General features: G+C 38.0%; 2 protein-coding genes and 1 long non-coding RNA gene across 3 annotated transcripts in view; 1 reads left to right on the top strand and 2 right to left on the bottom strand.

The window, feature by feature from the left end:
* LOC145428456 (nuclear GTPase SLIP-GC-like) overlaps positions 1-24,966 on the bottom strand; it is a 58,187-nt gene that overhangs the window by 26,507 nt on the left and 6,714 nt on the right. The window lies entirely within an intron of this gene.
* Positions 150-23,346, bottom strand: LOC113020773 (nuclear GTPase SLIP-GC-like). The gene is made up of 21 exons (XM_080300269.1): positions 22,875-23,346; positions 20,115-20,168; positions 10,785-10,823; positions 10,469-10,493; positions 10,221-10,307; positions 8,049-8,136; positions 6,880-7,090; positions 6,537-6,758; positions 5,220-5,426; positions 4,952-5,127; positions 4,266-4,359; positions 4,096-4,183; positions 3,857-3,978; positions 3,447-3,620; positions 3,206-3,360; positions 2,960-3,077; positions 2,719-2,827; positions 2,487-2,617; positions 2,190-2,271; positions 1,932-2,013; positions 150-1,623 (listed from the first exon to the last, which is right to left on the bottom strand). The coding sequence occupies exons 1-21, from the start codon at positions 23,133-23,135 to the stop codon at positions 1,554-1,556; spliced, it is 2,595 nt and encodes an 864-aa protein (XP_080156395.1). The 5' UTR covers positions 23,136-23,346; the 3' UTR covers positions 150-1,553.
* LOC113017315 (uncharacterized) lies at positions 13,492-15,715 on the top strand. Its single transcript, XR_013908518.1, has 4 exons — positions 13,492-13,859; positions 13,973-14,145; positions 14,309-14,486; positions 14,754-15,715. It is a non-coding gene; the product is annotated as an uncharacterized LOC113017315 (long non-coding RNA).

Here is a 24,966-nt window from a genome sequence, read left to right as displayed (position 1 = left end):
GCATTGAGAAATATTTCATATTTTATACTTAAATTAGCCATTATTACTTATGTGAGGCAGTATCAGTTTATACTGTAAATAAGCATAAGAGGGTGAACATGCTATGCTTCAACACATCTGTGAATCATTCAGAAAAATGGAAGAAAATGTTGATGAAAGACTGATATTTATTCTGGTTCTTTAAAAAAAGATGATTTTCCTTTAAAAAAGAAAAGAAAACAAACAAAAATAACAACAACAAAAAAACAATGCCCCTAAGAGTAAGAGTAATGGGGGTTACAGCCAATTCAGGGACTTATATCAAAGACTTTAAGCATTGAAAATGTATTCACAGAATTAAAATAACATCTGGTTATAATATTATGAGTAAGGGTGTACAACTGTTTTTAATTTTTATTACTTATATTAAAAACTGAGCTTGAACAAAAATGACTGGACATGGCATTTCAGGATATTTGTGCTTAAAAACCCAAACAAAAGTATAGTTGATTTCTAAGGTAAATTGGGGATTAAGATTGTAAGACACGCTTTTAGAAATAATGTGATAATATATTTTCATACAAAGCACACTCGGTTCTTTTTTGGGCACTCAAATGGCACAGGATACTTGGAAAGACCTGCAACAACAACAATGGGTGTTAGGTGTGACAGAGGTGCACCTTAGACAAACTCAAATTCTGTCAACAGCACACTATGTTGTCAAAATATCACAACAGAGTCCACTGATACTACTACCAAAACTATGTTCATATAATAATATTCTTTGTGAAGAATAAACATAGATGACAGGTCAGAAAGATTGTAGGGAACAAGAAAGCAACAATTAAAAGAGCATGACAAGAAGTGTGAATGTGTCCTTGGAAAAAACCCCAGAAACTTTAAGTTTTACAAATAAATTTATGACTAGTTGTGTTTTTCATACACAAATCCATCTTATCCTAATTCAGATATTGTTTTTAAGAAAACGCACCCTCTGCTGTGGCTCTAATGTATGAAAACCTGTCAAAAACACATATTTGTGTGTGAAAGGTTGAGATGAAAAACTATTATCTCATAATAAAAATCTTAAATCAATGGTCTGGATGACTTGTTACCTTTAAATATTTGTAGGTAAATACAATCACAGTTTTAATTGTAATTTTAGATAAAATACATTGATGTTCCTTTTAATTACAGGGGAATTACGCGTTAGTCGTGGGCTATATTATAAAGTGTTGCCATGTTTTTACCTTCTGTGATAAGTAGACTGATTTTACATGTACTGAAATGTGCTATATAATTGTCATTGTCATCTGAATGAACCATAACTAAACTCATGAAATAAAACCATTAAAGTAGATCAAAACATATGTAGAGTGATGTGAATCTCTTTCAGTTTTTCCTCCAACTTCTCTGCTAGCCTCAAGATTTAAAACATTAAAAGAGACAAATGTCTTACAGAAATAAAAATCCAGAATCACTTTTGACATTCACAAAATCAAAGTCAAATGTCACCAAAGACCAAATAAAAACAACTGAAAAGGATTGAGACCAAATCGGATGTTTTCTTTGTTTTAAACAGCACTTCCTCTGGTAAGACCTGTTTGTGTCCAGGCTTCTGCAGTTTCTACCTGGTCAGCAAATCTGAAACATTAAAAAAAGAGAGCAAAGGTTTGACAATAAACAATAACCAATGAACATAATATAATTTCTACATTTTTAAAATCGTAATATTGCTTGTAAAACTCCTCACACTAAAGAATACTAATGGCTATAATTAGTTTAAATGTTGAATTGCAGATTCCCCTAAAATGGACTCATTGCAGCCTCTCAGCTGATCATCATACTTTGGCTTAAAATAATTGTTAACATTGTTAAGAGCAAAAATTCTTTATTTTTTGTAAAATTTTTAATATTTAATGTAATACCATTGATAACATATTAGGAGTTACCCAGTAAGGGACACTTCATCATCTGGAGTGCCTGGAAGTTCATCATAACGTTTCTTCACCATATCAAGCTCTGTTGAAACATCTGAAAAACAAATTTGAATTTTTGTGAATCAGTAATTTATAAGTTAATTTAAAAAATAGATAAATAGTTACATAGACTAAGTTATCAGGTGCAAGATTGCGAAGATAAAGAGAAAAGGACGGAAGCATTATCAAGCACTTGGAACCGATGTAATTACAGCAAACTGTCCTGTTTACCTGGGAGTGAGCTCCCATCAGTTCTGAATGAAAGTTCAAAGGATTCCTTCATAGTAGTCTCCAGAATCTCAAGGATGTCTCTCTAATTTAAAAAAAAAAATTGTATTCACTTATCACAGATCAAATATTGTATTAAAGTCAAATTAAATTACATTTAGAAATTTCTCAGACTTGATTTAAAACATAAATGGAAACATAACTTTTTGTATAAGTCTATTCCAGTTAAACACAGAAAAAGCCTTCAGGTGAGCTATAACAAAATACGGTCATAATATTCCTTCATAAAACATGGCAAACCCTTAAACTGCGTAACTTCTCCAACATGGTATTTTTTGCCTGCTCAAACATGTCCTTTTTTGAGTGCACATGGTTCTTAATAGTCTCCCTCATGTTGTACAGCGTGTCTTTTCCAATAAATTCTGCAGCCTCTACAATAAGACAGAAAACTCCAATCAGATTTCTCTTGCTCAATAACGATAAATATAAATATGTGTTTTAGTGCCAAGTTGTGAATAATATTATCTCTTACTCTTGTAGCCTTCTTCCATAATGTTCACAATTGTCTCTGTCAGACTGCTGTAGAGTTTTTTCTTCTGTTCCCGGATCATTCTGTTCAGTTTTGCCTTAATTTTTTCTTCCTTAGAGACAAAACATGAAATACAGATGAACGTCGTTTTAAATTACATCAAGCTATAAAACTAATTTTTCATTTTTTCCTTTTACTGTACTTTACTGTTTGAATTGATGTATAGGAAAGTTTCATCTCTTACCTCTGTCTTGAGAAATCTAAGCTGCAGTTCAGTATTTTTGTACTTTTCAATCAGAGAATCAGTGTTAAGAGAAAAACTCTTGATGACGCCGTTGAATGCTCCACATTCTGAGTCATTTCTAAAACATGTAAACATTGTGGTTATTAATGGCAGAGTTGGCAAGTTTATATTTGAAAATTGTGATATGTTATAAATTACATATCTTGAATAATATTATGTGACTGTTTAGAACTTGTCTTTTCTTACGGGAAGGTCTCTCTGAATTTTTCATCAATGCTGTCAGTCAGGCATGAAGCCAACTTCATGTTAAGGTTAATTAGGGTCCCTTTCCTTGGTTTGTAGACGCCACCATTCTTAACAACACGCTTCAGTAGCCCGGGAAAAGCACCACCCTTCTTTCCCTAAAGCAAAAAAGAAAACAGAATTATTTAAATACATATTACTGTTAAATATGTAATTTTTTTGTAACTAGATTTAAAATACATACGTGATACAAGAAGTTCTTGAGTTTTTCTCCGTATGAACGTTTGGATTTCTCAACGCCATCATTAAGACATTTTTCAAAGGCCGTAATGGTCTCTTCCATTTCTTTGTTGATATTTGCAAGTTGAAGGATCATGTTTCTCTCAAGTTCTGAACACACCTCACCTTTTTTATCATCCTGAAAAATATTTGAAGGAATAAAACTATATAAAAAAAATACTTATTATTTCTTATAGATCTATAAACTCCACTTGGCTTTAAGTCACTCTACTGTAAGTAAAACAGAACGGCAAAAATACATGAATCAATTGATCACTTAATAACCTATAAATTAATACATAAAAAAACATAATAAGAAACACAAAGACATTTGAGAAATCCCAACATGTAAGAGTTGGTTTTACTTGACCTTACCACTCCTCCGGAGTTGGCTCCTTGAATCAAAGCAAGAATCCCATAAGCTCCACTCACATAGTTTACTATCTCAGAGTGACAGTCATTGAGCTCTTGCAAAAATCCCTGAAGTTTGGGTATTTCTGTTAAGAAGAAATTTCAGTGCCACAGTTTGAAATTACGTACTATAATTCAAATTACATAATTCCTCTTTCAGTCAGAGCAAACTAAAACAACATGTGCATCAAGACTTCACCTACCAGTCTCTTCTGGACTTAGATGTTTCCCTTTTAGGAACTCTTTGGAGCTCACTGTGAACACTTTGAAACTGCCGTCAGTGAAGTGTTTCTGCGGAAAAATGATTTAATTTTAAAGCATCTTTGCAACTGTGGAGAGTCTGTATTATTTTCTGTCAGCCTATAAAACTCACATTAATCTTGCTTCGCTTGTTGAATTCTTCCCTTACTCCATCCTTGGCTTGCTGGTTTCTCATTACTATTCCATCATGGATATGAGCTCGTGAACTACAAGAAATGTGCACATCTGTACTGTTACCGTCATCACTATTATCATCACCATCATTAATTTGGGGCAGGCTGGGCGGTTTTGATTTATTCTTGGCCTTTAGGTGAAAATGTGTGAACCAAACTGAGCTTTGCCTGACTTTTGCACACCTGTAACTCTTTGTTAACACATAGATTGTCTTTAAAGACTGGCTGTGGCAATGTTTCTCTGCCTGATGGTGCTGGTACTCCAGTTTGTTGCCTTCTATTTTTAAATGTCTGGTCTGGTTAATATCCTCTCATACTTGCTAACTTGGGTTGTCAGAGCCTCACACCAAAATACTTACCTATTCACTACAGTCTTTCCTTCCAGCCAGTCATTGAGTACTCTCTCCCAAACCACCACCTTAGGGTGGTGCTCTCCACTAAATCACCAGTTTATTGTATACATTTGTTTCATTGGAAATAAACCTATTGAGCTTCAGTTGTGCGAGTCTGCTTTGCGGGTCCAGTCATATATGATTATATGGCTTTATTTGCTTAATGTATTTATTTTGACTGTTTAAAAAAACAAACTCGCAAATATGGGAGTTTGCATGGAAAATGTACTTACAAATCATCTGAATCATCAAGAAGATCAGACTTGGTGCAGATAAAGTGAATTTGCTGACATTCGCCACCATTTCCAATCAGACTACTGACACTTTCCAGGATCTCCCAGGCCTCTTTCTCTGATGCTGCTCGATTAATTTCAGTCACAATCCACACAGTAGAACAATCTCCAACTATCTGAAAGGAGAATAACATGTCTCAGTGCTTCATTGAAGGATAACTGTTTACAGACAACACAGTATAAGCAAAGAGCAGTAAATGTGAATTACCCCTTTCCACATCTGATCTCTGCTCTTGTTACAGTCGCCATTTCCAGGAAAGTCCACAAGTGTGACATGCTGGAGAAGAGACTTGTTTGGCACCCTGACAGTCACACACTTCACTAGTGGCCAAAACCACTTTTTTCCTTCATTGCCTTCTCCTTGTTTTGAATCACTTCTTGTGTACTTGACAAATTGTGCAGAAAGTTCATTAGCCTGCAATAAATAATAAAAGCAGTGCAGTTTAATTTTAATCCTACAGTTTAAGTGCTTTACAAAAACCATTAAAAAGTCTGCGACATAAAAAAAACAACTTAAAGAAATTGGATCACTAAAAAAAGATTTTTTTTAAAAATTATTTTATTTTTTGCTTTTATATTAAACACAGCATGCTTATACAGATTCAACTGAGGACAATTACTACATTTAGCATTTGTGAACTTATAAGGAAAAAAGAAAAAGGAGAAAAAAGAGGAAGAAAAAATTATAACAACATTAACTAAATAAAGAGTAAAATAAAATAAGAAAATTCGCACAGCGTGTGAGGCATGAATTATGATCAGTTAATTAAGAATTCTAGAAATGGCTACCAAATCGTACAAAAACTCGCCAGTTTCCCCTTTCTATCAAATATTATCTGTTCCACCCTGGCCACAGACACCATCTCATTAAACCACCTTTTAAAACACGGGGCCGAAGAAGACCGCCACTGTAAAAGAATAAGTTTCTTTGCAGCCAGCATACCCATTGTAATTATCTGTTTTTGTGAAAAGGAAAAAAGATTCGATTGATGCAAATGATCCAATTATAGCCAGTGTACCACAAGTGGTACTTTTTTCCTAAATTGGTTTGAAAACCACGTAAAAATCTGGCTCCAAAAAGCTTTAAAGACAGGGCAATGCCAAAATAGATGTGCAAGGGAACCTTCGTCAATTTTCGATTTAAATGATCAGATTGTGTCATGTACAAGCTTCCCCTTGCGTTATATTGGATCAAGACTGAGGAGAAATTCAGGTCATGTGAAACCCTTTTTAAAACAATCAACCATTTGATAGTTTTGAGTAAGTCTCTAATTATCATTCGACAGACAGAAATAAAGAAAGAAAAAAACTGTTTTTGGTGTTTTGTGTTTTTTGGACTTTTGGATCTATGCTGCATTTTGTTTTCAGAAGTGAGATGTGTTTCCAATTCGTAATCTTTTGTTAATTTGGTCAGTTCCCTTTTGTGTCCAAGATGTCCTAGTTTCACCTGTGTCCCCTTCCCAGCATCCCCAGTGTGTAGACTATCATGGCTGTCTGTTATAGTAGCAATATGAGTTTGTCTTACTGATTCACATCTCAAAATCTTTCGCCTGGATTGGAGAAATTCTGGAATTTCTTTGAAATATTTGTTCTCCATGAGGTTTTCAGAGGACTTTTCTTTCCATTCTTCTCCATAAAGTGCTGACAGCTTTTCAACAGCATCACGATAATCATCATCGCCTTCCTTGTCCTGATCTTCATTATTGTCAAGAAACTGACGAAATGACCACAACTCATCTTTCCACTCCTACAAAAATAGATGACAAGCCATTTATTGGAGGAATGTACCCAGCCTTAAGCTCCAAGAACTGCACTATAACAAATGATTTAGTTTTAAGTACAAATCAAACTTTGAGAATTCATTTTACCTCCTTTGTGATGAACTCAATTTCTGCCTCATAATTTGTGCTACGTGTGTTAGCTTCCACTTTGATCATGACTGAGGTGCAGGCATTGATGCGTCCTGAGGGTAAAAGATTCTTCTCTTCAATGATGGCATTTATCAAAGAGCTCTTTCCAGCCCCAGTTTTACCAGTGACACCAACCAGCTCCCTCTTGTCCAAATCACTGATCTTTTTCCTGTTGAACAAGATTTTAAAGATGGGTTAATTGATTCAGTCATGAAAACATTTTTAAGCATGCTTCAAAAGGTTTAAAAGAGAGTTTTGTTATTTTTAATAGTAATCACTACTAGGTATTTCAGTTTTATAGACTCGCTCCACTAATTGTTTACTGTATGTTGTTTTGATCTACACCTTCTTTTTTGTGTCAGCTAAAGTGAAAATGTTTCCTTCAAGAGTTGGTAGATACCGGGAACAGGAAAAAAAATGTAGCTAAGTCACCAAAACTTCCTAAAAATATCAGTCTTTGTTGGTCTTAACTTGGAAAGTTTTAGTTTACTACCGAATCATTCCGTCATCTATAATTGTGCGGCTGTAAGTCAAAAGTATGATGTAAAAATAACTAAACAAAGAACCAACACGTCAAACAGACTGACACAAGAAACTAACTGGTGACTATTGAACCAAAAGGGTTCATGTTCATGATGGCACTGTTGTCTCACACCACCATTTGGTTGGGGGCCTTTTTGTTTTGAGTTTACGTGTTCTCTCTGTGTTTGCCTCTGTTCTCTCCAGGTACTTTGGCTTTCTCCAACAGTCCAAAGACGTGCAGTTAGTGCATTTAGGTTAATAAATTTTAAATCCTCATCAATGTAGTTACTCATTCCTGTGACTGTATCTTGGTGTAACCAGTGTGACTTCCATAAAGTTTGTTTGGACTGAATCATTTTAATTGTTCTGATCATGTGAATATACTGCTTATTTTTGCGTGTGTCAAGACTCTTGAAAAGGGACCATCTTCTCTGTGTGACTCAATTACACATAACTAGGAGTTTTTGAGGATGTTTTACAGATATTTTCTGCATTTTTGGTTTCTTCAAACACAATCTCTCTTTGATCTGTTTGTGAAACTGTCACATGATCAGGAGTGGAACCAGGCCCATACATTACAAAATATGAAAAAACTTAATACTCACTTTAAGAAATCACTGAGTTTGTCTTGGTCATTTAGTCTTTCATGTACAAATGTCATGATGCTTTTCACATCAGACAGTATGATTGATTCTGTGGACAAAGAAAGGAAAAAACTATTTAAAACAAATACCGTATTTTCGCAACTATAAGGCGCACATAAAAAAGCCTTAGATTTTCTTTAAAAAGTGCGGCGCGCCCTATAGTGCAGTGCGCCCTGTGTGTTGTAAGGAGGACGTAGTAGAGAACACCATGAGAACGCTAGAGGGTGAAGTGTGGGCGTTGATCGTATATACACCGGGACAATTGCACATACCTGTATAAAAGGACAGGTATGTGCATTATGTGGAACATCGTTGTTTTAACAACCCTGAAAATGGCAAAGAGACACGCATATGAAGCACAGTTTAAACTGAAGGCCATCAGCTACGCGGAGGAACATGGAAATCGAGCAGCCGCGAGAGAATTTAAGATTAATGAATCGATGGTTCGCAAGTGGAGGAAGCTGGAAAACAAGCTCCGACAGGTCAAGAAGACGCAGCAGAGTTTCCGCGGACATAAGGCGAAGTGGCCCGAGTTGGAGGAAAGACTCGAGCGTTGGATCATCGAGCAAAGAACGAGCGGGAGAAGCGTTTCGACGGTCACCATTCGACTAAAAGCAGTTTCGCTAGCAGAAGAAATGAAAATTGAACATTTCCGAGGAGGTCCGTCTTGGTGCTTTCGTTTCATGAAACGGTGCCATTTTTCCATCCGGACCAGGACTACGGTAGCGCAGCAACTTCCAGCAGATTATAATGAAAAGCTGGCCATCTTCCGCTCCTACTGCAGCAAACACATCGCCGACAAACACATCCAGCCCAGCCACATCACTAACATGGACGAGGTGCCGCTCACTTTCGACATCCCGGTGAGTCACACTGTGGAGAAGAAGGGGACCAGCACGGTAGCGATACGCACAACGGGGCACAAAAAGTCTTCTTTTACTGTTGTGCTTGGCTGCCATGCTAATGTACAGAAACTGCCACCTATGGTGATTTTTAAGCGAAAGACTTTGCCTAAAGAGAAGTTTCCAGCAGGAATCATCATTAAGGCAAATGAAAAGGGCTGGATGGATGAGGAAATGATGAAAGACTGGCTGAAGGAGGTGTATGTAAGGAGACCAGGTGGTTTTTTCCACGCATCACCATCGCTGTTGATCTGTGACTCTATGCGTGCCCATCTCACAGCCGATGTGAAAAAACAAGTGAAACAAATGAACTGTGAGCTTGCTGTCATTCCGGGAGGCCTGACAAAGGAACTCCAACCGCTGGACATCGGTGTGAACCGGCCGTTCAAAGTAAGGCTGCGAGCGGCCTGGGAGCGATGGATGACCGATGGAGACCACAGTTTCACCAAGAGTGGAAGGCAGCGCCGGGCGAGTTACGCCACAATTTGCGAATGGATTGTAGATGCTTGGGCTAACATGTCTGCTGGCACTGTTGTTCGAGCTTTCGCAAAAGCCGGCATCATTTCCGAGGAGCCGCACGGCACGGAAAGTGACTCTGACAGTGAAGAAAGAAACCTGGCATGTTTGATGGAGATTTAGCGCAGCTGTTCAATTCAGACACAGAGGATGAGGACTTCCATGGGTTTGATTGATGACAATTACCGGTAATAAAAATGTGAGTTCCAAACTCAGTTTTGCTCCCGCTTTATTTTTAAACACGCATAATTGTATGCGCCCTATAATCAGGTGCGCCTTATGTGTGTGTTAAATACAGTAATGGCACACATAACTGAGACTGCGCCTTTTAGTAAGGTGCGTCTTATAGTCGTGAAAATACGGTATTTAGTCTGGCATGTACAAATGTCATGATGCTTTTCACATCAGACAGTATGACTGGTTCTGTTGGCATAAATGTAAAGAACTATTTAGAAGGAATTATAGACTAGAATAACCAGAAAATGTAAATTCTCATGTTTAACAAGAAAGCAAACCTGCGTGAATTAGAGAATATCAGGACCATAATGTGACCACTTACCAATCAACCATAATATACCATGCAACATGTGACTGTTAAATTTTGACAAAAGCCCAAAGAAAAAGTAACTTCTAGCATCAAAGATGTTCGACAAATTGTGCTGCACAAAGGTTTAACCCTTAAACTGTGACACTGTTTAGTAAGAAACCTAAATACCTTCAGATCCTGGCATAGACAGACGTTGTCGCTTAGCTGGTGACTGCAACCTGATGGTGTCACTTTGAAGGTCTGATTTTCTCTTTCCTGATTGGATAAAAACAACAACAAAAAATAAGAACAAAAAAATGGTTTTCTCTCAGCACTTAAAGTTATTCTTAGTAAAGTTATGTAGATTGCAAAAAATATTTGTGCCTTTAAAACACAGAATAATATGAGATGCAATAAATACGATGCATGTGTCTCACCTGTATCACTTGTGGATGGCAAGACCTGAGGATGAATATGAGTTATACAGGAAATTATTACTATTTGCATTGGCATTGTTCTTTAACAAAATTTAAAGGACACTAACATATAAGTTTTACAATCAACAAACTTAAATGCAGTTATTTTTTATTAACCAGCAGACTGATGAAAAATAAATTACAATAACCTTTTTCTTACTAAATATCAGTGATCCGACGAGATAGTTGTTTTACATAATTAAGTCCCAGTCCCAATGGAGCTTTACTTTGTCTCAGGCAGTTGGCTCATATGTCTGAAATTCAGTATAATCCTTACCTGAACCACATCAGCTGCTTCTTCATGCTCCTGTTCACACTGAAGATAAAAAGTGCAAAGCAGTGTTTAATATTAACCTCTTAAACATGTATTAAAATTGTATTTGTCGTATGGACATTCAATCTGAAGGAAAAAAATGTTTTAAACTGACTTGAAAAGAAATGACTGTTTCCTGATTTGAGTTTTGTTCTTCCTGCCACAATCAAAACAACTCAAATTATATTAGTTAAGAATTAATAAAATTACTCTACAAATAATTACTGCCAGTGAGATGCTGTCAAACACCAGTGGGTCGCTGGTGTTCGCTCTCTGCGGTAAACTATCACTTCTTGTTCCAACACACAGTGATGCTTTTATGTAGCTTATCTGCGTAGCCAATTTAATTAAAAACTTATAACTTACGTCAAGGTGTAATCTTCACACACTCTGTGTATTCACTCACAGTATTCACTCACTTTGTCTTCAGGGGTTCACTAGCTTAGCTTGGCCATAGCCAACTCATTAGCAGCATGGCCTTTTCACCTGTCCCTCTTGCACTTTCCTGCTCATTGTGTCAGATGTTTAGTTACTCCTCAGCCTCCTTCAGCAATAATGATACTTGCAAAAAATGTAGCCTATCTGCAGCTCTGGAGGCCAGGATCACAGAATTGTAGACTCTGCTTCGAAACCTTAAAAATCCCATAGTTATCCAGGCCTCTTTAGCCCGTGCAGCTAAAGGTAGCGTAGGTCCCGTTAGCTCCCTCTGGGAGATTGTCCTGAGCAGTAGTGATGTTCGATTCGTGAACGAATCATTCAACACTCGAGAATCACTTTACTGACTCGTGAATCATGATTCACAATCCCAACTGACTCACTGACTCATCCCTGTTGCTGTTAGCAAGCTAATTCCATTAGTAGAAATATATCTAGCTTATAATTAAAATTGTGTGGGGAAAAAACAACAGCCAGTTTCTTAACAAAAGCATTTCTGCTCTGAACTGGAAGAAAAAACCTTGAGTAGAAACCTCACATCAAGAAAATAGCTCCTTGGTTCACTGTAGCATCGCTCAGCTAACATGCTAACAGCACATTTGAGTTACTCACCCCCTCCATTCCTGTGCTGAATCATAGCATAAGCGAATCACTCAGGACTCACTAATCCCATTCCTTGCTGTGCTGAATCGTAGCACTGAATGGTAAAGCTCTGAATGGTTTGGGACCAAAATACATCAGTGACCTCCTGACCCAGTATGAACCTTCCAGATCCCTCAGGTCATCTGGATCCGGTCTTTTATCAGTTCCCAGAGTCAGAACCAGACACGGAGAAGCTGCATTCAGCTTTTCTGCTCCTTATATCTGGAACAAACTCCCAGAAAGCCTCAGATCAGCTGAAACACTCAGTTTATTTAAATCCAGGTTGAAGACTCACCTATTCTCAGCTGCATTTGAATAAAGCACCAAATCCACACTTTTAAGCTTAAATTTCAAAACTTACATTAACTACAGATTTTATCTACTGTTCTGGTTTTATCTGTTTTGATTTTATATACTGTTTTGTTTGTTTGTTTGTTTAAGTGGGTTTAGAGCTCTGGGTAGCTCCCCAGCTGGGTCTAGACTGGGTCTAGAGAGTATTTTAAATTCAGGGAATTTAAAATAGAAAGTAGCTCGTCCACAGAAGGACTGGTAGCTCCCCTTACAATAAGGGTTCAGATCGCGCGAACAGGTGTGAATGAATGTGTGTGTTTAGTTAGTTTGTTTGCTTGTTTTAATCAATTTTAAATCATGCTTTTTATTTGTTTTTGTTTCTAATGTCTCTGTAAAGCACTTTGAATCACCTTGTTGTTGAATTGTGCTATACAAATAAATTTGCCTTGCCTTGCCTACCCAGATAGCAAGGAGACATTGAACAGATGTTGATTTTCCATCTGAACCATCAGAATCGTCAGGATTGAAATGTCAACACAAAACCAATGTTGAAACAACATTGAAATACTGATGAAACCTGACACTGACATTGAAATAACATTGATTCACTGTTGTTCTGTCATCGTTGATTGTTGATCTATTTATAGTTGACAAGGTGACAACAATCACGTTGAAAAATCATCAATTTATGGCTGAGCGGGAAATTAAAGCTGCTACCACTTGGACTATTCCGCAGCACCCCTATCACATTGGTATGTCCCTCCAGGTAACCATTGTCTTGTACAGTAGAGCGGGACATTAGATTTACTCTCAGCGGAATTGACCGGAGAAGGCATCAGTTCATGGACTGCACTGGCCTGCACCACGATTAGTATAAGGTAAGAATGAATTACTTTTGTTCTATTCGTTATTTCCATGGTTGCATTTGAATAACAGTAAAAAAAAAAAAAAAAAAAAACTTGTTAATGTAAAGTTTCGGATAAAATGTGGGAGCCCGAAATTGTGTCTACTTTCATCTTACAATCCGGCAACAAATAAATTGCACTGCGAACAAAGTCTATCAACAAAGAAAACATTTTCGTTTCATACTTTTCCATTATATTCCCTTACAAAGCTAGCTTTAACGCTTCGAGGGTTCCTTTGTTCTTGCTGTCGCCTCGGCGCTTGACCCAGACTTTCGCTCTGTAGTTGCTTTTTAGCATAGTACTACAAAAAATTGTAAATCTGTGATATATGATTGATAAACGTAAAGGTAACTGTATAAATGTGTTCAATGACTTTGTTACCTATCTTTATCTTTGATTGCTAAGAATTTATGATCTTGTCTTTTATACATATCTGTGGTGCTTCCATACTGCAATATCACCACATAATATAGTCCAAAAAGTGGAAGCTTGTAAACTTTTTATAAATGCAAAGCCGTGTACACTTGTGCACTTCAAAAATTCCTTGTATACTGTACCTTCTTGCACATCTCCGTTTCCTGTGTGTGTTGTTATAAATCAAACTGTAACTTTAGGAAATAATATTCCAAAAGCACATTTGTAATTATTTTTGACCGTTTTCAACTTTTTTTCTTTAGACCAAATCCCCTGTACACATATAGTGACTCAGAGGATGAGCAGCCCACAAAAAAACGGTTTCCCCAGCCCCCTCGAGTGAAAATACCAGGTAATAAAATACTGTCTGGTGTCTTTGTACATATCTGTGTGTGACACAAGGAAACTTTTGACAAGTTGTCTGTATTCTTAAATACTTAAAAAAAAATTATCTTTTTCTGTCAGACCTGACGAGAGCTGTTAACGAACTCCGTGAGGAGGTCAGAGCCATCCGCAATACCGGCTGCAATGAATCGGTAGATGCTGGGGTACTGCCTCTGGATTTGCCCTTGCACAACATTGAGGAGCTAAACAATGCAGAGGCAGCTCTTCAATCACAAGAGGCAAACAAGGCAATGGTAAGTATATAAAGGTTATGTACACTTTGTAACTATAAAGTGTAATAGCTGTCAGATGTGATTTAAATACATAACAACGGCCTGTTGATTAAACACACAAGCACTTGCATACACATTAAAGACATGAGACACGCTAATTCCATCTCTTAAAATGTGTCTATAGGTGAGATGCTTTGCCTTGATTGGAGGGACCACACTGGAGGTGCGAGTACGCCGTGTAATGGCTTATGCCATTACAAACGAGCTGGCCTCGGTACTAAACTGGGCAGGGAAAAAAACCAAGGACCAGACAAAGCAAAAAAGGGCATTTAAAGATACAGCGCTCTGCAAATGCATATTTGGTAAGTTTTACCGTTTTTTTGCTATATTACTTTGTCCTTCTTAATAACAAGACTTTCATGTCCGGTTAATCTGGAGATGGAGTCTTTGGTCTTTGGCTCGGGTTGTAGTTTGTACAGCCCGAGGACCCCATGTTTATTTTGTTTTAAAGACAGTTAACAAGAGCTTATTCATGTGCTCTAATTCACTTTTTTGTGTGTGTGTGTGTGTGTGTGTGTGTGTGTGTGTGTGTGTGTGTGTGTGTGTGTGTGTGTGTATTTTTGTCCTAGATGGCCTGACGCAGCAGTTAGGGGCAAACTCTATGTCCGAGTTTGTCTTTGCACAAGCAGTGCAGAAATGGCTCCGATACGCCCCAGATCGTTTGGGTGGTGCAGGACGCACATCATGCATCCCCATCCCAGAGTAAAAAATTACAAACTTCTGTGAAACATATAAATGTAAATAGGAAACTGTCTTTTAATAAAGTATTTAGCAAACAAAACATGCCTATTGACCTTTTTTTGTTTAGTTTTTTCTCTGTTACATCACATGCAATGCTTTCTTATTTTAGGATATTAATATTGACATGATACATTGTGAGACATTTGTTTTTTGTTTTTTTTTAAAGGGTGTCCAATTTGAGGAATAAGTACAATTATGTGTTTAGGTGGTTTAAGTATTGATGGAAACATGCAGTAGTTTAGTGTTGGTTAAAATACCTATAAAGAGAGGTAGATTTCCAGTCATGATTTAACTGTTGTTTTAATAAAAAGCAACTGTGCGAAAGAGGTGGAAAATCAACACCATAGCTCAACAGTGTTTCAATATCAGAATCTGACATTGTTTCAATGTCAACAGTATTAGAATATATAACGTTGAATCAATGTCAGGTTTCAACATTGATTCAACATCAAAACCTGACGTTGTTTCAACGTTAAAGGGTGCAAGAGTGACGTTAGGTCAACGTCACACTTCAAAGTTGATTCAATGACATCACCTGATATTGACTCAACATTGTTTCAATGTTTCCTTGCTATCTGGGTAGAGTAAGCGAATCACTCAGGACTCACCCCCTCCCTCCTGGCTCACAGCTCAAACGAGTTGAACGAATCACTGACTCACTCACCCCCTCCCTTCCTGTGCTGAATCGTAGCATAGAGGAATCACTCACTCACCCCCTCCCTCCCGATTCGCAGCTTCTTTTTCTTCTTGGTTAGCAACCAACATTAAGGTACATTAGCGCTCGTGCTTCATAAGACACACTCACCCCTCCCTCTCGGTTATCAGCTGTTGAAACTCAGAGCGTGTTACCTTGGAAGAGTCACCTTCACTGAAGACGAAGTCCGATAGTCTGACTGACGCAGTATAACATTCAGTCTACACTTTGTTTTTTTGAAAAGATCATAAGCAGACTTAAGGAAAAAATATATGAACTCAGTTCCACCACTATTAAAAAAATAAAAATGCTCAGACTCGCATTCTGCTGCTGCAATAATGTAAGTTAAATAATTAGAAATTCGCTATTTCACTAAATTATTTAGATAAGAAAATATATATGTGACATGTTTGAGGAAAATACTACTAATAAAAAAAACAGAAAATTCTAAAGGTGTTTTTGTTTTTTTCCACGTGTATGGGGCAAGGGGGCAGTACTACGGTGTTGTTTGCCGGCAGTGCGAGTTAATGATACGAGGAAAAATGGATAGTCGTCGAAGAAGCGATATTTGGATGCATTTTCAAATGAAAAGTGCAACACACGCACAATGCAACATTTGCAAGACAGTTTTGTCTTTTCGAGGGGGAAGTACATCAAATATGAGAAGACATCTCAGTAGCAAGCACCACACAGTTATGCTACAACAACAGCACAGTCAAAACCCAGCTACTAGCATTGGAAAACCTAGCGGCCAGCAGCAGGAGCAACAATCTTCAAAAGCAGCATTATCAACAGCGGTCACATCACCTGTTTATTCCAGCAGCACATCAACAAGTACTCAGCAAGAAAATACAAGCACACACACAGCAGGGCAAGGACAACAATCAGCAAAAAGAATACAGAGGCAGTCTTACATGGGAGCATTTGTGTCAAGGCCCATGATGCCACTTCAGCAGAGCAAGGTTGACCAGGCTCTGGTTAAAATGATTGCCCAAGATTTTCAGCCCTTTTCAATCGTTGATGACAGAGGATTTAGGGAATTCACCAAGGCACTTGATCCTTCATATGTTCTTCCCAGTAGAAGTACAGTATCCAGACAGCTGATGCCCGATTTGTTTCAGAAGATAAGAGCTGATGTTCAGGAAAAAATCAAGACAGCACCTGCTGTGTGCTTAACAACTGACTGCTGGACCTCCAGCACATCAACAAGTTACATGTCTGTTACATGCCACTATGTGGCCGAGTTTAAACTGCAGTCAAACTTGTTGGACTGTTTTGAATTAAAAGACAACCATACATCTGAAAACCTGGCTAGAGAGCTGGAAAGGATTGCAACTGAATGGGCCATTATGGAAAAGATAGTTGCATGTGTAAGTGATAGTGCAGCCAATGTCAAGAAGGCTGTGGGTGACATTCTGCACTGGAACCATCTAAATTGTTTTGCACACATTTTGAATTTAATTGTCAGAAAGGGAATCCAGCAGTCTCAAATTCAAGAAATTATTAGAAAGGTAAAAGCAATAACTGAATATACACGCCGCAGCACAGTGGCTTCTGCTAAACTGAGAGAGACACAGCAGCAGATGGGAGAGCCCCAACTACGACTGAAGCAAGATGTGCCAACCAGGTGGAATTCCACTTATTACATGCTGAAGCGGATTGCGGAAGTGAAGGATCCCCTCATTTCCACCCTGGCCTTGGTAAATCCACAGCTGCAAACCCTGTCACTTGAAGAGTGGGAGATGGTCAAGAAAACCTGTGAGGTCCTGCAGCCTTTTGAGGAAGTGACTGTGAAACTGAGTGCCAAAAGGTATGTTAAAATAGTGTCATAATACATGTATATATTTCATGTTGTGTCATTACATTTGCCTAAACACATTTTTCAATTCTTTCCCAGATAATAGCATTTAAGATGTTTCTTACAACAGCTTATAATTAAATGTAAACTGTAAAATGGTTTTATATGACAATGTATGCTTAATGCACTGCACTGCAGGGGCTGTAACTGCATTAAAACACATGGAACTATAGTCTTTCCTTTATTTCTCCTCAACAGGTTTGTTACTGGATCAAAAGCCATTTTAATGGCAAGAGGGCTGCAGAGGATTACTGCACACAGACAGAGAAGTTCTTCCATCTATCAGCCAATCCGCAACATGGTAGACATCCTCATGGCAGAAATTGTCAAACGGCTGGGGGGGATCGAACAAGTGAGCCTGCTTGCAGATGCTACACTTTTGGATCCCAGGTTCAAGAAGCATGTATTTTTACATGATAGACATGCAGAAGATGCTGTAACAAGAGTTGTGGGAGCTGCATCAAGGTCCTTAAGACCACTGCCACTGGCAACACCCAGCACAGAGGAAGGAGAGGGTGTCCCACAGGCCAGTACTTCCACTGAGACAGTGCCTGTGATTTGGGCCGATTTTGAGGAGCGGGTTGCATCACTGAGGCCAGGAGTCCAAAACCCCTTCACAGAGGCAATGCTGGAGATTAAAGGATTCCTGTCAGAGCCACTCCTACCCCGAACATCTGACCCCCTGGAGTGGTGGAAGTCCCATACCACTGTCTTCAAAAAAACCTGCGATATTATGAAGACGAGACTCTGCATAGTGGCAACTTCTGTTCCATCAGAGCGGATCTTTTCAAAGGCAGGACAAATAATTACAGACAGGAGGAACCGTCTCAGCCCTGGAAAAGTTGGGGAGCTTATTTTCCTCAATGCCAATCTGTAAGGGACAATTAATTTTGAAGTGGACTAGTACTTTTGAACACAGTAATCTGTGAATTTTATTTATTTTTATTTATATTTTTGATTTTGATTTTGTTGATTCACATTTCATTTTCTATCTGTCAGAAATTTCATTGATATTCTATTGAAATAAAAATAAATGTTCCCTTTACAAATCTTTATTTTTTGCTCTTTTTTGCTCTATAAAAGAGTTGTTTTTCTTTTTCAATCACTCATCTTAGCAATAGGGTTTACATGAAAAGACAAACAAATTAAGTTTGCATGAAAATGTACATTTTTTGCACTCTCCTAGCAACTGACTCAGTGACTCAAATGACTCAAAACACCCGATTCATTTTGGTGAGTGACTCATTCAAACTCGATTAAGTAAAAGGAATCAAATTTACCATCACTATTAGTGATATAGTGGTTGGTGGTTGTAAGGATTTTAAGTCATAGACTGGTCTCTAGGCTTTTGTGACTGGGGCTTTACTTTGACTCAGGTCACTTTAGCGCAGTGGTTCCCAAACCTTTTTTGCTAGGCCCCCTTTGTTTTATTAGAAAAATGGTTGTGAATTAAAAATCAAGAATGTGGCATACTGTTTGTCCGTGATGTGAAGAGCCCAGCGCGTGCTCCCGACGCAGGGAAAACCAATTCTGCAGAGGAGACCTACCTTGGCACTTGTGCAGTCGAAGCCAAAGGGATGATATGCATCACCATATTTTCTAGTCTTTGGCTTGAAAGGTTGGTTTGGAAACATATTTGGTGATGCTTCATCTCCTGCTTTGCATTTGTGTGGATGCCCCGTCAAAAACCTGTCCATTATGCGTTCTATTTTTTTTCCTTTTCATACCGTAGTGTCAAGTGCGCCAATTGGTTGAACGATGCACAGTGACTCCATCTGATGCAAGATGATGTTGTAGGTCTTTGGTGCTGGTGTGACAAATGGTGGACTATGACTGTTCTCACCATTTGTCGCTTCTGTCTATCCGAGATTTTTCTTGGTCTGCCACTTAATTTGAACTGAGCCTGTGGTCTTCCATTTTCTCAACATGTTCCTAACTGTGGAAACAGACAGCTTAAATCTCTGAGACAGCTTTCTGTATCCTTCCCCTAAACCATGATGGTGAACAGTCTTTGTTTTCAGGTCATTTAAGAGTTGTTTTGAGACCCCCATGTTGCTACTCTTCAGAGAAAATTAAAAGAGGAGGGAAACTTACAATTGACCCCCTTAAATGCTCTTTCTCATTATTGGATTCACCTGTGTATATAGGTCAGGGGTCACTGAGCTCACCAAGCCAATTTGACTTCCAATAATTAGTTCTAAAGGTTTTGGAATCAATAAAATGACAACAGCGCCCAAATTTATGTACCTGCCTGATTTTGTTTAAACAATTATTGCACACTTTCTGTAAATCCAATAAACTTCATTTCACTTCTCAAATATCACTGTGTGTGTCTCCTATATGATATATTTAACTGACATTTTTTATTGTAACAACCAACGATTTATACAGGAAAATAATGACTATTAACAAGGTTGCCCAAAGTTTTGCATCCCACTGTATGAATGAAGGAAAGCATGCTGGTTCATTATCTGAATTTCAGTAATTCCTACCTGATCGAAATCAGCTGTTTCTTTATAGTTTTGTTTGCAGAGTAGGTAAAGCTAAGTGCAAAGCTATGTAAAATGTTTACTTAAAAATGTAACTTGCAGTACAGATACTGAAGAGGAGTGTCATGAAACAGTTTTTTATACTTACTTGACCAGAAGTATTGACTGATTCCTTTTGTGGTTGAGTTGTATTTGGCTCTTCCTAACACAATAAAAATATTGCAAATCCAAATCAGCATAAAAGTTAAAGAATTTTTCTGAATAATGCTATCAATGTGTGGGAAGGTGTGGTTTTTGCGGTGTTGTGGTGTGTGCAGGGAGGGGGGCACAATAGGATATTCATGAATGTCCCCACACTAGTGATGTGATTTGGTATCCATCTGATACCTTGTAAACACAGGCCCAGTATCAAAGATTCTGATACAGATACTGATGCTTTTTAATAATTAAGGTGGATGAATCATCAAATTGCTAAGTCTGAATGAATTTTCATGACCTGTTAGTGTTTTGGGAGGTTTTTTTCTTTGGATTATTAATTAAAACCAGGCAAGGACAGAAATAATAAAATGATAAGGCTGTAGCACATCTAGTTGTAGCTTAAATATAGTAACTTTACAGTATCCCTTTTACAGTTAACACAAATGGATAATTGTACTCAAACAAATCCGAGTCGAAATCGGGATATTTGCTTCGATTACAGTAAATGTTGCTATGACACTTGAAAGCATCAGCATTTACACAGACAGCCAGGTTGCCTCTTTGATGAATTCGGGAGTAACAAAGAAACAGAAACTAGTATCCCAAAAAGTTGATTCTGTTCATCTGGACTGTTTTCAGTGGGAGGAATGTTTTGTCACTCATCCAAGTGACTTCTTCAGTCTCAGCTGACTGCAGGTTTCAGCTTCTGATCGTTACGGAGGCGAAGTTAATTGGATCCGCTCTCCCCACCAAGCAAATTCACCTGATCCGGGGAAAACAAATTCTGTCGGGGATAACTACCTTGTCACTGAATTTAAGCTATTATAAATGACTTGTTGACTTAAAATTGGTCAATCATATCTTTTACAAAGAATATCAATTTAGAGATCATTTCTATCACAAAGTAGTAGTGCTGAGATTTCCGGCTCTTTTTAGAGAACCAGCTCTTTTGGCTCCCAACTGGCTCTTCAGGTTGTTTTGTTGCTTTTAATTAATTTATTATTAACAACAATATAAAATTATGCACGAAAGGAATTACTAATGTAAAAAAACAAAACAGAAGTGGTTTTATTTATATATGTTTATATATAAATATATACGGTGGCCTCTAGAGACAAAGCATGTACAAACTCCAAAACACATTTCTAGCGTTAACTGAACTTCAAAAACAGAGCTACCTAGATCACTTAAATTACGCAATTGAAAGCATACGTGTAATTTTTGTGTATTTATACACAAGCACTCATATATATTCAAATAATTAAAAAAAAATGTTCATTTACCTTTTACTACCACACACCAAATCCAGTTGTTGGTACTTGCTGGCTTGTGTAGCCACTAGGTAACAAAAGCTCAACACTGCGCGTTTTGGAGTTTGTACATGCTTCGGGGTTTGTATGTGCTTTGTCTCTAGCAGCCACCGTAAATATACTTTTATTCATTCACTCCACATAAAATGTAATAAATAAATCATATAATACAAAAACCAGCTATTTACATTTCAACTTGGGCCTGCATGAATAAACTTTCTGAATCCTTTATCATCCGCAACTGAAAATAGTTGTGGATCATTACTATACTTTTCTAATGTGACATTGTTGTCCATGGCTCTTTTTCTCTGTCTCCCTCCTGCTCTGTTCCTGTGCTACTGAGAGTGTAACTACCACCCCTCCCCTCTCTTCCCAGCGCAAAGCACAAGGCTCGCGTGCGGAGTGAAGCCTATTTAATCTCAAAAAGCTCCTAAAACAGTCAGTGATCACTGTTGACCTCCCTCGGCTTTTATTACCGCTAATCATTTATTTAAGCTCAGTTTTTAAAACCTTGGGATGTAACTACAGCCCAGCTCATGCAGCAGTATATGAATGACTAACCTCGTATTGTGGATGGATTATCTCAGTTGTTCTCCTGACTGAACTTCTTTATTCTAAAGAAACCCCAAACAAACAACAAAAAAACCTTGGTATGTGCCACTTGATTTAACTCTCTGGTATCTGCATTAATTTCAACACTTTCTGTAGCATTTCTAACTCTACACATCTAAATTCAAATCACTTGGATGAGTGACAAAACGTTTCTCCCACTGAAAACGCTACATTCAGATGAACAGAATCCACCTAACTTCTTGCTAACTTCTAACTCCGTTTAATGTCATAAATTCCGTTTTCATGGATGCCTGGATGTAAACTCAATTGTTACACCTGGTAGAGCAGAACGCTGATCTTTTTATTAAAGATGAAAGACTTTAGACAGTTTTTCAACTCTCAGTAATGCCATAGTGATCGTTTGATATATGGACTTGCAGTGGAGTTTAGGCCCAGACACGGCTAGTGATGTCAGACTTAACGACCGGATAAGGAGCCGGCTCGCATTGTTCACTTCCGTTCGCGACTGACACATCACTACAAAATAGCTGTTGCAATCAATTTTTGGCAAAGTAACTGGTATATAACCGGGATTTTTTTCTTCAAGAGAGAGCTAGTCAAGAGTGCAGCAGAAATAACAAATATAACAGCACCTTTCTATAAACAAAAAGAAATGGATTGATGAAAATATGAGTACAAATACACATAACAAGATACTTAGAAAGCAGACCATTTCTTTATTTGATGTACAACCCCTTTGACTAAAGTCTATTTAATAATATAATTAAAAATATTAGATGTTAAAAAAACAAACAAACATCGAAAGTCACTCTTTGGGAGACACTTACCTCCCCTGGCATCAATATTTCTTCCATGCGGTGATGATGGTCTTCTGGGGAGAGTTCCAGCCCGTCCAGAGGGGGCGGATTCGCAGCGGCCCCAAACTGAGCCAAAAAGTTTTGTAGCACCTGCGTCTGCCGCTCAGTCAGGGCCTGCAGGTCTTGCAGATGACGTTGGTGCTCTGCCGCCTGCTCCTGCTGCAAGGCCGCTATGCTGACCATCATTTGAGCTAGTGCCTGAGCTGGCTGGTAGTTCTGCGGGTTTGACATGTCGTAGCGGGAAGCTGGGCACCACTGTATCACTCTGTTCCTGATCTCCGTTATGACGCACACACACAAGGAGACAGTTCTGTGTCAGGTTTCAGTAATTCTTTTCATTCAGTTCACACTTCACTTCACACTCTTCAACTCCCACTGGCTCAGCTCTCTCACTCCGCTCTCAGTTCATTCCTTTTCAGGCCCCAGCAGCTACTAAACCAGGGTGTGGCAGTCATCAGCTCTTTCTCCCAGCCTCCCCTGTCACTGTAACCTGAACCTGCTGCTCCACCCCTCACCTGGTGCTAAACCACAAATCACACCCCACCATAAAATGACATATTGAAATTTAATGTAATTAGCGCACCATAATATTTCTAAAACAAATTCAACTGTAAGCATTTACTGTAAGTGACATTTTTCAGATGAAAAGTAACAAATGTGAAAGGATTTAATTAATTAGTGTGAATGCTTGAAAAGCATTCACAGTATTGTTCTTCTAATTATTGTGAATGCTTGTAAAGAAATTATTTTTTGCAGTGGCACAAATAATTTATGTGGCATCTTATTTAATGCAGAACACCTGATTGTTATGTAAATAGTTTGAAATGGTTATTTAAAAAAAAAAAAAGGTAAATGGCTGCAAATTTGCAGCTAACTTGTGTCATGGTCCTGGGTCGGTGACCCAGTGTTTTGAGTTTTGTGTCATTATTGAATTTTGATTTTGTCATAGTTTATCTTTTCTAGTCTTTCATTTCCTGTGTTCCAGGGTCTGCTGTATTCCCTAGTCAAGTCTGCGTCTGTTATGTTTCCTGTTTTACTTTGGAAGTCTGTGTCCAATGTCAGTGTCTTTAGTTTCACTTCCCCTTCTTTAGGTTCATGTGTGTCAGCTGTGCTCCCATGTGTGACCACTTCCCTTGATCATCCCTTATGTGTATTTAGTCTCTGTGTTTCATTCAGTCTGTGTCGCGTCGTCTGTGTTCCACGCCGTATGTCATGTCAGGTTTCAAGTCTCTGTGCAGGTCATGGCTCATGATGCTTATTCTTATATTTCACAGTTCCCTCATGTTCTGGCACAGTCTTGTTCATAGCCTCACTGTTGTTAGTTTCTTCCCAATTTAGGTTCCTGTTTAGTTGTTGACCCTGTTCACTTCTCGTTTAGTTTAGTTCATGTACTCCAGCCTCAAATAAAGGCTCGCCTTTTGTTTAAAGTTAATTTGGTCTGCTTATCTGTGTCCGCACCTGGGTCCTCCAAACACTCTCCACACGGTCAGCCACTGCGAACCATTACAACTTGTGCATGGGATTTTAAGATTTACAATTTATATTTGTATTTAAGTTATGAAATATGATTCATTAAACATGTTTGTGGTTGTTACAGCATAAAATATAACTTTTTCTACTCAGATTTTGTTTTTTTTGTTTGATTTTAGATCAGTTGTGTTAATAGAGTATGTCAAAATTAAAACATAACTGTAAATTCAGACATGTGAGGCTGTACTGAAAAGAATGACACCAAACAAGGCAAAGTAAATAGTTTTTAATGGTGATATGTAGAGGTCAAATTAAAAGTAGTCAAAAATGGTCAATTATACCCGGGACCCCAGAAAGTTAATGATAGGTTTTGTATTGTTGATTGTCATTTATGCTTAGAAACATTTACTCATATATGCTTAGAAGTGTATAATCATTTGTAGATTGAAAGAATGTTTCATCTTAAAGGAGGTCTGTATTAACTCTGTGTAGAAGGAAGTGCATTCATTCCTCTAGAGTGTATCCTTGGTATAAATCACATACTCCCTAGGAGAGTTTATCTTTTCTTGTTGATTTATGGTATAGCAAGCAC

This window comes from Astatotilapia calliptera, chromosome 4 (genome assembly GCF_964374335.1).
Source record: "Astatotilapia calliptera chromosome 4, fAstCal68.1, whole genome shotgun sequence".
Taxonomy (NCBI): Eukaryota; Metazoa; Chordata; class Actinopteri; order Cichliformes; family Cichlidae; genus Astatotilapia; species Astatotilapia calliptera.
The sequence above is the reverse complement of the archived record's forward strand: the minus strand, read 5'-3'. Positions and strand labels throughout refer to the sequence as shown.